At 65.0% G+C, this 17,127-nt stretch overlaps 1 protein-coding gene across 2 annotated transcripts in view; it reads right to left on the reverse strand.

Moving 5' to 3' along the window:
* SHANK2 (SH3 and multiple ankyrin repeat domains 2) overlaps positions 1 to 17,127 on the reverse strand; it is a 303,870-nt gene that overhangs the window by 218,151 nt on the left and 68,592 nt on the right. For both annotated transcript variants that reach the window (XM_036220412.1, XM_036220411.1), the window contains one exon: positions 959 to 1,025. In XM_036220412.1, coding sequence (XP_036076305.1) covers positions 959 to 1,025 — 67 coding nt within the window. The remainder of the gene's footprint in view (positions 1 to 958; positions 1,026 to 17,127) is intronic.

Below are 17,127 nucleotides of genomic sequence, written 5' to 3' on the forward strand. Positions count from 1 at the left end.
TCACGGAGGCGCCGCGAGGCCACAGCGGAGCCTGTGTCCCCGAGCAGCTAAGTGATTTGCTGACGCGCAGCGGGCTTGCGTCAGCCAGCACGGCACAGCTGCCCACGGCCTTCAGGATGCTCTCACTTGCACGGGGCGCCCGAGGATGCCAGCACCGCACACGGCTCTGCATCCCGGCACGGCGCTCGGAGGCAGCGGGGGGCCAGCCACACACTCCACACGGTGCAGACACGACGGCCGGACTCACGGACACCAGACACGGGGCGCGGGCACAGGCGGGAGGACACAGATGCCACGCGGCGGCTCCTCCAGGCGCCCTGGGGCCCTGCCGCGCCCCGGCGATGGGACGGCACCGTCGTCCAAAGCTCACCGCTGCTGGTCCAGTGGGACTGCTCCCCGCTGCAGGTCCTGTGGAGGCCCGGGGCCGGAGGGGCCAGGCCAGCAGGCTCTTCCGAGATGCAAGGCTGTGCCCAGCCGCCGGCAGGGCGGCAGGAGAGAGGACGCGCCCCGGGGACTGTCCTCCTGGTTGGCACAAGAGGCACTAGAAAGGGGAGTGGCCGTCAGCCCCACCACTGGGCACGGCGGCGAGGCGCCGCCTTTAAAGGGGGCGTGCATGTCGCCGCACCTTCCGGAGAACCCATCCACATTAGCTGAATGAACACTGACTGGCTCGCCAGCGGGACAGCCACGCCCCACGCCCGCCGCGGCCACTTTGCCAGTTTCCGCCTAACTCCTGAGGTTCTGCCCGGCCCCGGCCCCGACGTGGGCTACGAAGGCGTGAGCACAGGGGTGGGAAAGACGCTGCCGCTCCGCCTTGCGCCAAGTCCCGCCCCGCGCGGACTCTGGACCGCCCCCCCCCCCCGCAAGGGTGCGGCACCGCGGGGCGGGGGGCGGGGGGAGGGCGTCCGTCTCCTCCGCAGCGTGGGGCCCCGCCCGGCCCTGGCTCGCGCCCACTCACCGACGTCCGTCTCCTTGTGGCTCTTGATGTACTCCGCCAGCTCGAAGTTGCCCGCGATGATCGCCACCTGCAGGAGAGGGAGCCGTGTCACAGGGCGCGTGCTGCGTGGCCCGCCTGCCCGCGGGCCCGGCCCGGCGTCGCCCCGGACGACGGGCGCGCCCTCCCCCGGCTCTGCTGATGCGACAGACACGCCGCGGTGCGAGGCGCACAGCGCGGTGATGTGACACAGCCGGGGGCCGCGGACGTCCATCACCCCGTGCGGCAACGCGGAGCAGGCCTGCCCCGGGCGCGGGGCCTCCAGGGCCTGCTCTCTCAGCGGCTCCCGCGGCAGCGCGCGGCAGTGCAGGCCGTGGCCACGGGCTCATGACCTTCTCAGTGGAACGTGACTCCTCCGGCCCAACCTCGCCCGTGCCCCACCCCCACCCGCGACCCCGCGTCCCGGCTCCACTGTCCAGGGTGCTTTCCTGAGTTTGGTGTTCTCAGATTCCACGTGTGAGAGAGACCACACGGTACTCGCCGTCCTGTGTCTGACTTATCTCACTTCGCATGACGTCCCCAAGGGCCAGTCACGTTGCCACTTGTGGCAGGATCGGTCACAACGCTTGAAAGGGCAGCCGCGCCAGCCACCGGTCCTCACGCCCGCGCAGGCCCATGCTCCCGCTTGGCCGGTCACCGCGTGGGCCCCTCTGGGGCCCCGGGCCATCCAGCAACAACGAGGCCATCACAGAGACGTGCGTGACAGGGCACCTCTGCCCGCCAGGCGGTGGCAGGAAGTCTGTCCAGCGGCGGGGAGCCCGAGGAGCCCAGAGCCTGGGACGCCCATGCCCTGCCCCGTGTCCCCACCGGGCCCAGCTGGCTCCGACACACACGCTCCTGACTAAACACAAGCCGGTCGCCGAAAGTGGGGACGGGCAGACCCCAGAGACGCGGTTGCAGCCCTTCCCCACACTGCGGTTGAAACCCCGCCTGGACGCGCGTGCGCAGGCAGGTGGGTGGCACCGGAACCCACACCCACAGGCGACGGGTCCAGCTCGAGCCCTTCAGATCCGCTGACTAACGCGAAAATGCCACGTGACCCTTGACGTGCTGAAGCTCGTGGCCCTGGGGTGGCCGGAAGCTCTCCCAGGGAGACCCGCACCAGAACCACCCAGGCAGGGCTCGGAGCCCTCACGGCACCCCGGATGGGGAGCCCCTGGGCTCAGAGGCAACGGTGTGACCCACAGATGAGCCAGGCGCCCGGGCCAGCCTGGACATGCGTCTACACGCGGCCGACCTTCCGTGACCCCACGGGTGCGCCTTACCTGACAGCTCGGCGGCCCTACGAGCACACCCTGAGCTGCTTGGAGAAGGAGTTCGCCATCGGCGCCCGCCTGGGTCCCCGGCCTGCCCCGCGTGTCCAGACTCGCCTGTCCCCACGTCCTGTCGGCCAGCCCCTCACAAGGAACTCCTCAAACACACGTTTCTCTGGAGAACACGGACTGAGACAGCTCTGGGTGGAGGCCGCGGCCGTGGCCACAGGGTGCCCAGTCACCTGACCCCAGGCCCCTGACCTCGGAAGGGATGCCGACGTCACCTGTTAGACACCACCGCTCGTGCCCCATGCCCCACGGCCACTGCCGGACACGAGGAGCCAGCGGCCAAATCCAGCCTCTCCCTGGCTCGCCAGGGGCAGGAGGTGCCATGGCAGCTCCCGCCTGCACCAACCGGGGGACAGTGGGGCTGAAAGCTGGGGTCGTTTCAGGGGAGCCCCCGGCTCTGCAGATGCGGAGGCCAAGGCGGAGCCACTGGGAGCATCACGCTCCATCGTCTGCCACCAGGCTCGATGGGGACCCCAGACCCAGAAAAGGGACAGAGAAGAGGAGCCCGGGCGGGAGGCCGGCGGAGCCCCCCGGAGAGCGGAGGGCGCCGGGCGTGGAAGGGAGGGGCCGGAGGGCCACGTGGAGCGCAGAACCTGATGGCATTTAGGCGACAACCAGCTAGAATCCTTTCTTGTCTTTCCAGCCAAACCCTCAAAGGTAAAACTCCCTCACACATCAGGACGGCTACTGTCAAAAAAAAAAAAAAAAAAAACATGGAGAAAACCCGCCGATGACAGGCGCTGGCGGGAACGTGGAGGGTCGGGCACACCGCACTCCGCTGGCGGGAACGTACAATGTCACGGCTGCCGCTCCTCGAGGAGTTAGACACGAATCACCCCCGGGCCCATCTCGGGGTGTGCACCCCGAGGACCTGAAGACAGGGAGGATGGTGCATCCCATGGGTCACGGGGTGCCCGGACGCTGGGCCACATGGAATTCTGGGTGTGTCTGCGACGGCGTCCGTGGATGAGGTGACGTGTGGGCCCACAGACGGAGGGGAGCGGACGGCCCTCCCCAGGGCGGTGGGCCCCGTCCACTCAGTTGAAGGTCTGCACAGAAAGGCTGAGGAACGGGGGCGCCCGTCTGCCTGGCCACTGGGCTGGGACACCGGTCTCTCGGGCCTCGGCTGGGCAGGAAACACCAGCTCGTCGTGAGTCCCGCGCCCGACCCCGGCTTTCGGGAGGAGCACACACGCCGGGGGGCTCTGTCTTCCGGCTTGCCCCGGCCTCAGGCTCGCGCAGTGTCTCCGGGAGGCTGGGGGGCCGAAGGGCAGCGCCGGTGGCACGTGGCCAGTTTGGGGCTACGATACCGGAAAGGGGGCAGCGGACGGCCACGCCGGCACGCCGCTGGTCCCTCGCGCGGTCGCCCTGATTCCCAGGTCCACGTCTGCTGAGAGGAAGCGGGGGCTTCTGTGGACTGTCAACCGAGAGTCACGCAACACGCAGCGCTGGCATCTTCACCTCTCGGCGGGGACACGGGCCCGCGTCTCAGCACGCCCGTCAGAGCCCGGGGACACGGGCCCGCGTCTCAGCACGCCCGTCAGAGCCCGGGGACAGCGCCCGTTCCCGAAGGAGCGCCCCGGAGCCGGCCCTGCCCCTCGCTCGGCCGCTGGCTCCGGCCTCTCACCGGCACTTGGGTTAGGGGGACTCTCACCCGCCCGATCCCTGCACTTGTCGGTGACGCCTGGAGGTCTTCGGTGCAGACACTGGGCCACGGTGACGTGTGCCCCCCGGGGCCAGAGGCTCAGCACTCAGCGAACGAGTGCAGGGAAGGTTCCGGGTGCCGCCATCACGGGCGTCTGACGACCGTCCGGATCCTGTGCCGACGGGCCGAGCCGGAGGCGCCCGGGCCCAGTGCTTCCAGGAGGAGCGGGGCCACGCTGGGGGCGGCGGGGGGAGCAGCAAGGGGCACCCTCTGGTTGGGGCTCCACGGCTGGCATGAGGCCACCCCCGATCCCCACCTGCCCGTCCCTCAGCGAGGGAAGCTGACCGTGCTGAGCGCCTGCTGTGTGGCAGGCCATCTACGAACCCCACGGCTTCCGTCAGGGTATCTCTTCGCCAGCCGGCTGCAACCCACAGCACCCCTTACACGCTGTGCCCCCACGCTGCGCCCCCACGCTGCGGGGCTCGCGGGGCTCACAGGCCAACGAGGGAGACGCAGGGAACAGGTGAGGGCTGCCAGGCTCACCGCGGGGTGGCGGTGGGGAGCGCTGGAGGGACTCAGGCCCCGGACCGCGGGGGAGGCCGCGAGGCGCTGTGGCGGCTCTTGCCGAAGTTCCCTTCCGATCTGTTTCGACCCGTCTCGACAACAGTGGCCCTGCCCAACGCGCTCTGGGATGACTACAGCACTGTGCGCCAAGGGCCCTCGCGTGCTCGAGCCATCTGTCCGCTCACCCGGTCACCCACCCCCCACCCAACCTCCCACTCGCCCACCCACCCACCATCCATCCACCCGCCCACCCGTGCACCCGCCCACCCACCCACCCACCCACCCAATCTCCGAGTCGCTCACTCCCCCACCCGCCCTGCCCCACGCCACCTGGCACTCGTTTTGACCTGTCTCGACACGCTCCCCGGGTCATGCGTGTAAGCGCACGTTCAGGTGAGGAAATGACTCTGATCCGGGGCAGCAGTCAGACTTCCATCTTTTTCCACCTGTCACCTGTGCAGGGCTGGGCTCCCACAGGTGCCTAGAAGCCCCTGCCTTGCTGGCGAGGGCCGGGGGAGGAGGGATGGTGCACACGGACACTTCTTACAGCGATAGTGAGACCAAGGAGCTGGGCCACCCCCTCCAGACATCCCCCCGTCTCCCTGGCTCTCGGGGCTGGGCAGATGCTGCTGCCCGGCTGTGGTGCCCACAGAGCCACCCACTCGGCTGGAGCTGGCGTTAGCAGCCGGGGGGGTGGGGGGGAGAGAGGGGGGAAGCTGCCCCAGTCCTCATGACTCACTAACCAGTCATCGGGATCTGCTGCCGAAGGCGGAGGAAACCCTCCCTGCCCCATGCAGCCCCCTCCCCTCCCCGAGGCGGCGCGCGCCCGACGCACAGCTCCGTTACCCGCGGCCCCGGCACATGCTCGCTGTGGCTGCACCACGGCCCCGCCCAAGGATGGCGAGGGAGCCCGAGGGCTCGGCTCGTCCTCAACCCATGTCCTTCCAGATGACGCCACGTCACCTACTCAGACTCCCACGGCAAACCCGGAAGTGACGGACATCCAGCAGCCAGGAGCCTGGGGCGGACACTCAGTTCTGAGGCCCGGCCAGCACGCAAGGAGGGGGATGGGCACCGGCTCAGAGGTCAGAGGGCACCGCACTCATCAGACAAGTTCAAGGAGTCTGGAGCCCGGAACCCGGAGCCCGAGGGGCAGTCGGCCTTCCCGCAGATTCTAAGACAGCACCCCGAGGTTTTGCCAGACCCCACATGGGGTCGGGAGCCTCTGCAAGCGGACGTGTTGGCTGGAGGCCCTCAGTCTGCTCAGGGGCCCCACGCCCACCTCGTGGGGCTGCTGGAGAGAGCCCCTCCCCCGCTCGGCAGTGGAGGCAGGCGGCACATCCACCACCTGAAGCCCCCGGGACCCCACAGCTGGGAAACGGCGTCCCTTCCCCCCAGACGCCGAGCAGGGCCGGCCCGTGTCCTTCCCCGGCTGGGAGCGAAGGGCGCACGCAGGGCTGTCAGCGGCCTCCGCGTGCGAGGGGGGCCATGCCCCCCCGGAGTGATCCTGCCACCACGGCGACCACAGGCAAGCTGCGGCCCCCCCTCTGTCACCGGGGATGACGCGAGCATGACCCTTCCATGACTGTCCTGACGATTCAGACGGTTAACACTGGCAAATGGCTCAAAACAGAGTCTGCAAGCCCACGAAGAAACCCCGGGCCGGGAGGCTTCTCGGGCGAATCCTCCCAAACACGTAAGGAAGAGCCCACAGCAGTCTCACCCAAATTCCTCCGGAGAACAAGGAGGGGCCCTCCCAACGCAGCGTGCGAGGCCAGTGCAGCCTCCGGCAGTGCCGGGGTCTGTACCGGCAGGAGCCGCCTCCCCACGGACACAAAAACACCCAACGAATACCAGCAGGCCGAACGCAGAGGGCCGAGTATAAGGAAGAGGACATCGTCGCCGGTGGGCTTGTCACAGAAACGAAAAGTAAATCAATCGGTACAATTCATCGCACTACCAGAAAGGAAGACGGACCTGCAGGACGACCTTGGCGGCGTCTATTATCGACGTGAAAAGTGCTTCATCGAGACACATTAGACAAACCTCCCAGCTGATTCGTGATGAACCCCAATAGACTAGGATTGAGGGGAGCTTAAGCTGACGTTGCCTCAGTTAAAGTCTCGCTGCCTAAACCCCCCCCCCCCAGGCTAACGGGGCGTGGTCCTGAGGACGGCCCGTCTGGGCTCACCTGTGCGTGCGCGTGGGGCTCACCTGGGCTGGCAGGTCTGAGCTGGCCTCACCGCGTGTCTCGGGACCGACCGTGACCCACCTGTTCCCCTCACCAGGCCCCCCCTGCCCCCCGGCAGACCGGCGGCTTCTTTACGCGGTGGCCCCTGACCGTCTTCTACGTGGGCAATATAACCCTGCAGAGCGTCCCGAGGGTGGGTTCTGGACCCTGTGCAACACTTCTGGAATATTCTACGGGTCAACGGAAGACCTAACTCCAGCACAAGCGGAAATGAACTTGATGGGAGGGGCTGCGGGATGGCCTTGCTTCTCAACCCGCCACCGCTCCACACTGCGGCCGCCCAGTGACGGCAGCCTAGACACATCCACGGGGTCCCACGGGGGCTCCGGTCAACCTTGACCATTTGCACCTGATCAGGCTGGAGCCCCCCAGGCCACATGGCCATTTGGAATTTGACTCCAGGCTCCTGAGCCTGCACACTCTTACGCCCTGCACTCGGGGCTGGGTCAAGACTCTTCCAGAACAGGGCGATGATATCTGTAAGTCATGTCCCAGGGGTGCTGACTCAGCCAGCATTATCCCCCCCTCCCCCGATCGCAAGGGAGATGCTGAACCCCATGGTGGGCACCGCCACCTCCTACTTAAGGCAAAACCCATCTTCGGTGTCGACGAGTTTCTGCCCTAATCACCAGGCAAGGCCGGACAGTGAGCCAACTGGGCTCGCACACTGGGGTGGCCGCTCGGGCAGGACCGGGTGAGAGCCTGTCACCCCCACCCCTCCTACCTGTAGAGACCCACCGCACAGTATCACCCAGTCACCCAGGTTTATCATAATCGAGGAAGAAAAGCCTCGAAAAACATCTGAGAGAGGCGTAAAAGTTTAACACGCACACAAAAGAACGGGAAGCAATTATTTCACATCCACCAAATGCATCACCCTCTCCCAGATGGATCTGCCCATAAAATGCAAATTCCTCCTTTGAAATTGCAAGGGCTTTGAAGGACACCATTTGGTCCCAGAAAAGGCTTGATTGAAAGAACAGACAGAAAGAACTCGGGCTCCATAGAAAGCAGGTCTTGTGTTTTCAGAGAATCAGCCTCCAAGAGAACAGCTCGCGGGGGACCTCGGGGTGGCCCGGCGTGAACCTACAGGGGGTGGGAAGCTTTGTCCACCGAGCCTCCAGGTGCCCCCGAATCCCAGGACCGGGTGAACGAGGACGCGGCTGCTAAGGGCTTGAGATTTCCCCGGGGACTGCAGAGGCTCCGAGTCTGGCTCCTGCCGCGCGGCGACGATGGGGCCTCCGGCGGTCGAGCTGGTATCAGTGAGAGCGCAACCCACGCGCCCACCCAGGCAGCCACCCACGGTGTGCCCGGGAGGGGGAGCGGCTGGGGGCCCCACTTCACAGATGAGGAAATGGCCCCAAGGGCCCGAGGAAGGTGGATTCCAGCCTCACGCAGAAGTAGGCCCAGGGAGGCAGGCTCTGTCCGCTCGGTCCCAAGCCCGGGGACTGTGGCTGGTACGGCTACGCGGCCTCCCGGGGTGGCCGCGGCTACGGGAACGTCCCCAGTGACCCCCTCAGCTTGGGCCCGGCCCCGCGCTCGGACGGGGTGTGAGGGGCACTGACGGTCAGGGTCGATGCGGAAACGCGACCTGTGGGCAGCTGAGCCCACCCCGCATGGCGCGTGAGTTCGTTCAGGCGGCCGTCACGAAGTCCCTCAGACAGGTGGCCTGAGCCACAGGCCCTCACTGTCCCCCGTCCCGGAGGCTGGAGCCCGAGGTGTGGGCGGGCAGCTCCCCCAGAGGCCGCTCTCCTGGGCGGTGGACGGCGCCTCCTCCCTGTGTCCCCGCGTGGCCACCCCTCTGTGCACATCTGCGTCCCGGCCTCTGCGTACGAGGACACGGTCGCGGGGGACTCGCGCCCACCCCAGGGACCCCGTTTTACCCTAACCGCCTCTTTAAGGACCATACCTCACATACAGTCACATTCGCGGTGCCAGGAGGCGGGACCCCCGCGTGCGAGTTTTGGGAGACACAGCTCAGCCCGTGAGCCCGGCCGGCTCAGAGCGGGCAGCACCCCTCCCCCCCCAGACACGGAGACTGTGGACGACCTGGGGAGCAGAACCCGCCCCCCACCTCCCGGCTTCACGCGTCGCCCGTACTCCCTCCAGCCCCAGGATTTCGTCAGGGAGAATTTCGAGCCCGCCGCGAAAGCTGGAAGAGCGATGGACGTCGGTGCGCCAGCCCAGCAGGCGCCCGCCCGTGTGCGCGTGGCCGGCCTCGCGCCCAACCACCGAGATGCTTCCTCCGGGCGGCGTCTCTGTGCTGAGGGGAAGGGGGGCCCCCACGCAGCGTGGCCCTCACCGCCAGCTCGGCGTCCACCCCAAACGCCCCCTCGCGCCCACGCCACACTCACGGCCCTCGAAGGCCCCTTCCCCCCACCCTTTCACCTCCACGAGGTAAAAGCGCACAACGAACACGTACACCGTGGCACCACCACCCCGGTCAAGAAACGGGATGGTCCCAGCGCCCCAAAAGGACTCCCCGACGCCCGCCTCAGCCGAGCCGGCAGCGACCTGACTTCTCCCCGTGGCCACGTCTGTTCGCTGACTGTCACGTGTGGGAACTCTCGTGTCCGGCTTCTGCTCAGCGTCACGCCTCGGAGTCACCCGCACTGCCGCAGGAGTGGCCGCCGGGCGACGCCCAACCGCACGTCTGCGCCACACCGAGCCGCCGCTCACCCAGGCTCCTGGTTCTTCCCCGTTTTGAACACGATGCGTAAGACGGTGCCGAACGCCCCTCAGTGGCCACAGGCGTCCGTTGTCCCCGGCTGACCCCCCCGCGTGTGGGGCCTGGGGGACGGCCGTGCACAGGGACAGACGGGGTAGGAAGTTGCCTTCTTCGCCCAGTGGGCTGCCCTTTACCACACCCCCCAGGAAAGCGCGAGAACCCCTGTCCCCACACATTCTCACCGACGCTGGGGCCGGCCATCGTTTTTAAAGCTGGCTGTTTCGGTGCGTGAAGTGGGTGGTTTGAGGCTGCATCTTAAGCTCCGCCTCCCGTTTGTAACCTCACCCTTGCTATCTTTTTGGTAAAAAATAAATTTTCAATTTCTCCAAGGTTTGAGGAAAAAACGATGCCAAGGCTCGGGCCGAGAACAGAAACAGCGACCTCACCGAAGCCGCTGCTGGAGAAGCCAAGGGCACCTGCGGCTTCACTGCCACGTGTGGACCCAGACCCAGCGTTTCTCACCCCACATTACCAGGGAGACTGGCGGCCGCAGCGATCGGTTCAAGAGGGTGGTGGTAACACCTACAGGTTTCCTTTGCGTTCGCGGGAAATGTTTTACTTTTTCCCACGACGTGAAGGAAGTTCACCGCCGTCTGTCGCAGAGGCTGCAATCACGCCCGTGCGGTGTCATAAAACAATGTGAACAAAGGGAGCTCGTTTGGGGTTTGTAAGGAATTTTACTGGATCGACCTCGACGAGAAACCAAGTGAACAATTTCATTAAAATCCCTGTCACGTGTCACGCCGGGGGCAGCCTGCCAAGCTGCGGACCAAAGCTGTCTCGTCCCACAAAACGACAGATTTTCTGCAGAAACCGCCCTATTGCGCGTCCGCTCCCCGGCTGCCGTGGTCCTGCCCCTTTAGAATCTCGGGGGACGGGACCTCCGATGCCGAAGCCAAGTTCTGGATTCGGGTCTCCTCGACCTTCCTCGCGAAGAAAAGGGAAATGCAACCCCCGCTCCCGCCTTGTCCCCCGCCCCCGCCCCCCAACCCTCACACCGACCTCTTCCGCTGTTTATAAATAACTTCAGGCTGGGCTGTGTCCTTCAGCGGAAGAAGGCATCCAACTTATAATTAATCCCAGTGCCCCAGGGGAAACCTATTACATAAAGAGATGTCCCCCCCTCCCTGCTGGACCGCAGACGCTGTCATTCTGCCATTACGGCTTCCACCTCCCAGGGAACTCAGTACCCAGCGGATTACTTCTGCTAAGATGTACTCGGTGTGCGTGCGTTACACTCAACACGATTAAATAACATAAAATTGCATTTGACTGCCTTTGGGAATAAGAAAAATCAGAAGATGTTGACTTTACTCGGAAAGACCTGGGGAGAGTGGCTGCAGTTCTTTGTGACCAGCAGGTAAAGTTTGGGAGAAAGCAGAAGGGAGGTGGGCGGGAGGGGGGGTGGACAGGGAGAAGGCGGCAAAGAGGAAGGGCCAGTCTTCCCGAACGAGTGTCTGAGATCGTTGTAAGTAACTGCAAACCACTGAGAACACAAGCCGAGGGCTCAGGGCTTCCACGCGGGGTCGGGGGCTGGACGAGAGCAGTCTGTTTAGGTGCTGCCCGGGTTTAAACCGTGCCCCAGAGCTCAGGCCGGCCGGCCTGGAACGGACCTTCCTGAGAGAAGGGGACTTCCCGCCCTCAGGAGCCTGGCGGACCCTCTGGCGGGCCCGGCCCGGCCCGGCGGTGCTCGCGCTTTGAGCGGAGCTTTCCGCGTCCACGCTGAACACGCCCCTCCGCCCTGCGACGCGATCGCCACCATTGCCCAGGGAAGGCTCGCCTCGCTCCACCTGGGGGACGGCGGCACCGAGGCGCTGGCTGTCGCTGGAGCAGCCACGTGAGTGGTCACTGCGTGCAAGTCCAGCCGCGGTTCGCCTTAGTCCACTCGCACGCACGGGGGCAGCCGACAGAGGCGGCTTCGGCGGCGCGGGGCCGACGCGGGGGCCATGACGCCGTGGGTGACGGGGCCCCACCCGGCCACGCGCGCTCTGCGGCCTCGTCCTCCAGGACGGTGACGGGGCGCGAGTGCCTAGCTGCATCGACGGCCCGTCTCCGACCTCAGCCCCGGGGCTGGCACGGAGCCGCACCACGTTCCAATGCCTTCCGCTCGGGTACACGCGATCCCCTCGTCACTGGGAGAAAGAGCAGCTCCCGGCTCCCGACAGCCTGGCGATCCCCAAGCCACGGGCAGGGGGAAACCACCCACGCCCCTGCCCGTCCCGAAGCTGCAGCGCGACCCGGAGGAGGACGGAAAACTCGGGCCAGCTCAGAGGGCCTTGCACAGAACCCGCCTGCGTCCCAGGCAGACGCGAGGGTCGAGCATACGAACAGCTTATGCGCACGGGGCACCTTCTCGGCAGCCGGGCCGTGCACCTTTCAAACGCCCCCCTTCTCTGCGGGCTGCGTTTGGCGCCCGGCTGTGCATGGTATGGGTCACGCCGACCGTCCAGCTACCGGCTGGCGACAACCATGCCCCTTGCCGGTGGATTCTGTGCATTTCTTGCTGGCAGGACCGGTCAGTCCATCCTAGGCCTTGATGTGACGGACCGAAACGCGAATGCCTCCGTTCAGACACGGAGCCCGGTCCCTCCGAGACAGCTCGGTGCCACTGAAAGCTCAGGTGTGCACGGCCGCCGTTCCAAACCCTGCCGGCCCGTGTCAGCAGACTGCACGCACACCCCCAAAACCCCCTGGCGACGACCCCCGGGCGCCCAGCATTTTCCATCTTTCGGTTACGACTCACAGTGCCACCTGTGGACAGACGACGAGACAAAGACCCCAGAACAGCCGTCAGGCGTTGGTTCAGCTGAGTAGCAGCGTTGAAGTGTCGCGGTCACAGGGCCCGGGGGCCCGGAGGCCTCGGGGGCCTCGCCGGGGGCCTGTAACCGCGGAGCCGGCTTGGGCTGGTCCTGCCCCGTTTCTGACGAGGCTCGGAACCCAGGCTCTGACCCTGGACACACCGCGCACGGGAATGCTTGCGAGCCTTTACCTGCTCGCCCCCCCCCCCTTCCCCGGCCCAGGGACCGCTGTCCGGAAGGCGTGGTGCTGAAACCCCGGAACCTCGCCGGGACCCTGGACCGGGGAGCCGGATGCCACCTGCCTCCTGCCTCCTTGCTGCCAACCTCACAACAAAAGCCTTTTTCTTTCCTCAGAAGCAGACGCCACCACCCTGGCTCTGGTGCCGATCAGGCCACTGGGGACGGCACCAGGCGTCCAGCTCTGTGACCCACCGGCCCAGCGCCCTCGGGCCCCCGGGAACACCCAGCACACGGCCCCTGGGTCCCAGGGAGAAGGGAGGACACACAGGGCCATCCCCCACACAGAGCCACCCCTGCCCCCCACCCGCACCCGCCCCACCCAGAGGTGGCACCAGGAAGGCAGCCACCGCGAGGCGGACAGACACTTCGCTCGCAGCTGTCACTTCACGGTGGCTCTACTGCCCTCTGGGCCACGTGACTGATGACACTTAAGCAAATCACCACTTTCAGCTTCTAGAAAGTCCGGTCTGTTTACACGTACCTACTCCAGAACCACACCTGGACCTGCAGGCACCTCAGCGTGTTTGTACGTGGTTACCAGCTCCGCACTGGCACGCCTCCGCCACGCTCACCGCCACGCTCTCCGCCACACCCACCGCCACGTTCTCCGCCACGCCCACTGCCACGCCCACCGCCATGCCCACCGCCACGCCCACCGCCACGCTCACCGCCACGCTCACCGCCACGCTCTCCGCCACACCCACCGCCACGTTCTCCGCCACGCTCACCGCCACACTCACCGCCACGCCCACCGCCACACACACCGTCACACCCACTGCCACACTCTCCACCAGCTGGCATCGGCCCCCCTTTCCGGAGCCGGCGCACTCGGGGAGGCCCACCCACCCATTTTCCTCAGAAAAGGCTCAAAAGCTAACTGGCGATGCCCCTGTCACCTGCCTGCTGAGCTGCCGTAAGCTGGGTGAGGCGCTTGTCCGTGGACCCTGAGGGACCCTCCTGTGAACTCTGTGGCATAAATGACTCGCTCGGCCGCCCACTGTTCCTTGGGCGGGGGCAGAGCTGAGATGGCCCCTGGATTGTCGGGCCGCGTGTGATGCTCACGGATGCAGTTCGGGAAGGTCAGAGGATGTGGGCACAACCCGGAAAGGCCGGGTGGGGGCCGGAAGCGAAGATCCTCCACGTCCACCCCGCTGACACATCACGCAGTCACCGAGTGACAGCGGCATGCACCCTGGCGATTACGTCGACCCTGACCATCAACCTGGAGGGATCGGAAACGCTAAACCCTATGTCGGCTGCACACGAATGCGTGCATACACTGACATGCACACACAGACGTGTGCACAGACACACACACACCTGGAAACAGACATGCACATGGAAACGCACACCCACAGTGCGCGCGCACACACACACACACACCTGCACGTTAACACACACACAGACACACATGCACGGCACATAGACATTTATGTGCAAACATATGTACACACTTACACAATGCACACATGCATGTGTGTGCATAGACACAAGGCACACACACGCACACACACAGGCACACATAGGCACACATGCTCAGGTGCAAACACACATGCACACACATTCGCGCAGAGAGACACACACACGTGTGCACAAACACACCAGGCACACACAGGCACATGCACATGTGTGCGCACACAGGCACAGACACACGCATACACACAGGTGCACACACACGCGCAGACACATGCACACTCCCTCCTCCGCCAGCGCTCACACAGTAGCCATGGAAATTATTTTCAGAATTCTAATGGAGCATGATTCACTGGAAAGAGGACAGCGATATAATTATCCACCTGTGTCATTTAAGCGGCAACAAGGCCCCCCCCCCCCGGGCCAGTGCCCCTCTGCCGTCTGAACAGATGTCACCAAAGCCAGGACGACCACAGGGTCTCTCCCCTCAAAGCCTGCCTGCAGCACGGCCAGGGCCAGGAAAGAGGAGCCAAGACCAAATGGGGCCCAAGGGGAAATTGAGGCACAGCAGGTTCCGGTGCTGTGGACGCACACCATCTCCGTGGTCCCTGAGGTCCTGACACAAGCTCTGGCAGAGGGGACCGAGGGCCTCCCCACAGGGACTCCTGCGTCAGCTATGAGGACGTGCTGGACGGTGCTCCCCGTAGGGTCACCGCTCTCCTCTCTCCAGAGGGGAGCCACCGGAGCCAGTTTCCTGGGCGCGATCGTGTCCCAGCATCGCGAGGCCACCACCCCGCCTCGAGTCACCTTCCACGCCAGGTACAACCCAGGTGGCTCCGTCCGCCCAGATGCAATCGAGGAAACAAGCGCCAAAGGTCGCTGTGCACATTTTAAAAACGACTCATCCAAAGCCAGAACGTGGGAACCGAGTTTCCCAAGCTACAGGGAACGTGGCTTCGTGGCCACGTGGAAGACCTGACTTCTGTGCCCGGGTGCAGTCCGCCTGCCGTGTTCCTCGACACCTCTGAGCCTCGGCGGCCTCGTCCGGGAGCAGCAGCAGCACGAGGCCCTCCGTCACAGGCTACCCTGGCCCTTCCGTGGGACAGTGCCACAGAGCCGGCAGCAGCAGCACTGCCGCACGGCGCTCGGCAGGCGACAGCTCCTCCCGCACAACGGCTACTTCTGCAGGGCGCTCCCCACAGACGGGGAAGGACGTGCTTGAAACCCGTCGCCGGGCTCCACTCACGACTTTCGGTGAGTGTCAGTAAGATTACGCCCTGAGGGCCAGAGGCTGCCTAAACTTATTTACGCTCATTCTGTTTTCTGTTAAAAAACAAACAAACAAACCAAAAAACCTCAGAAGAAGAAAGAGAACGGACAGGAGAGGAGAGGGGAAAACGCTGGCGTCTTTGTTTTATCTGCTTACACAGATTTGACTTTAGGATGATGCAGGTATTTTACATAATGACTAAACAATTAAAACGCTTCAAAAGCACTCATTAAAAATCAAAAATAAAATTAAAGAAACGAACCTAAATGCATACACAGCTGGTGGCATAAACAAACAGAGAAAAAGGGTTCAGAGTGACTTTCAAACACAGTGATCGAAGATCCCTAATGAGACCCACGGCGACGACAAAGTCTACCCGCAAACGAAAACCTCAGGCGCTCCGAGCACCGTGTTTTTGGTGGAGGCGTGGGCGTCCTCACCGCCGGAGGGTTCCGTGCCTGCGTGGCGGCCGGGACAAACCAGGAGCGACGGGGCCGAAGGAGGCGTGAGGCTCGCAGCGCAGCCCGAGCGCGGCCCCGGGCGGAGGGGTGCGGCAGGCGGCCCCCCAGGGGTGCGTGGCGTGCGCTGCCCTCGTGCGCAGACTCCCGCTGCCGCTCGGCACCGAGAGCAGACGGGGCTTGCCGGGAAAAGCGACCGGTCCCAGGCCCGAGACGAGAGACTCAGCCCAGGGGCACGATGCGTCTCGTCACACCAGAAACGGGGCGCGACCGAGGGCGACGAGGTCACGTCGTTAGGACGAGGGCATTGGCGGAACGCGCCTCCACCGGCCGAGCGCGGACAGGTGCGGCCGAGCAGCGAGAGGCGGCTGAGCGCGTCCGCGAAGGGGCGCGGCACGGAGCAAGCGAGCACGACGCGGCGGCGTCTCCTGCACGCCGCAGAGCGCCGGGAGGGGCAGAGGCCAGTTGCGGAGGCCCTGGCAGCGACGAGGTGAGCGGGCAGCCGGGAGCGGCTTCTCCGTGGGGCCGGCCGCGCGTTCCGGATCCGCAGCCAGGGCCGGGATTCCGGGGGCTGAGGCGCACTGGGCGCGGAGAGATTGGGGGGGTTTCAGGACTTACGCGGGGCTGGCGAGCCGTCCAGACTGCAGACCGCAGGGGCCCGAGTCAGGGCCGAAGGGAGGCGGGAGGCGTGGCCAACGGAATCGGATGCGTAGCTCGCTGCTGCTGCCCCGGCAAGACGAGGGGCGAACTCTGCAGCCACGCGCGGCAGACCGCGATCGGCGCGCAGGACAGCGACGCGGGCTCACCAGGCTCTCGGGGAGGGCAGCTTAGGGCTCCCCCGCCTCCTAGAGAGGGACACGGGCAGAACGGGCCCTCGTGACACTGCAACCCGGCCTCGACTCGGCTCGGTCTCCGACCTGACTACGTGAAAAGCCCCACCCTGCCCACCTGGCATGAGAAAGGGTAATAATCCCTTCTGCAAAAGAGAACATTATCTGAGTCTCCGTCACTGTTTCTGAAAACGTGTGCGAGGCCCAGCATTCCACAGACAACTCTGTTCATTCCCAGGGACAGTACCATGGGGTGGAAAGCAAAGAGCAGAGCCAGCCACCAGAAACAGACCCGTGGGCGATCCGGGAGTTCGCGAGGGCAGCCAAAGGCTTTCCGAATAATTGCTGTCTTTTAGAAAATATAGAGAGAGGGGGAAAAAAAACCAAAAGTGGCTGAAACGATGGAGAACTTTACCAGAGGATCCGAATGCATGAAAAGGAATCGACTGTAAACTCCAGACTCGGAAAGCAATACAGCCTCTGTAATTCAGGACCTACGAGGTGGTTTTAGGATCGGATCACGCGTGGGCGGCGGGTGAGGAGGTTGACGGGCAGGTCGGCGGGAGACGCGCGAGGCCCAGAGAGGAGAACGGAAGCCGCGGGAAGAAGACACAG

Source organism: Rousettus aegyptiacus, unplaced genomic scaffold (assembly GCF_014176215.1).
Source record: "Rousettus aegyptiacus isolate mRouAeg1 unplaced genomic scaffold, mRouAeg1.p scaffold_m13_p_5, whole genome shotgun sequence".
NCBI lineage: Eukaryota > Metazoa > Chordata > Mammalia > Chiroptera > Pteropodidae > Rousettus > Rousettus aegyptiacus.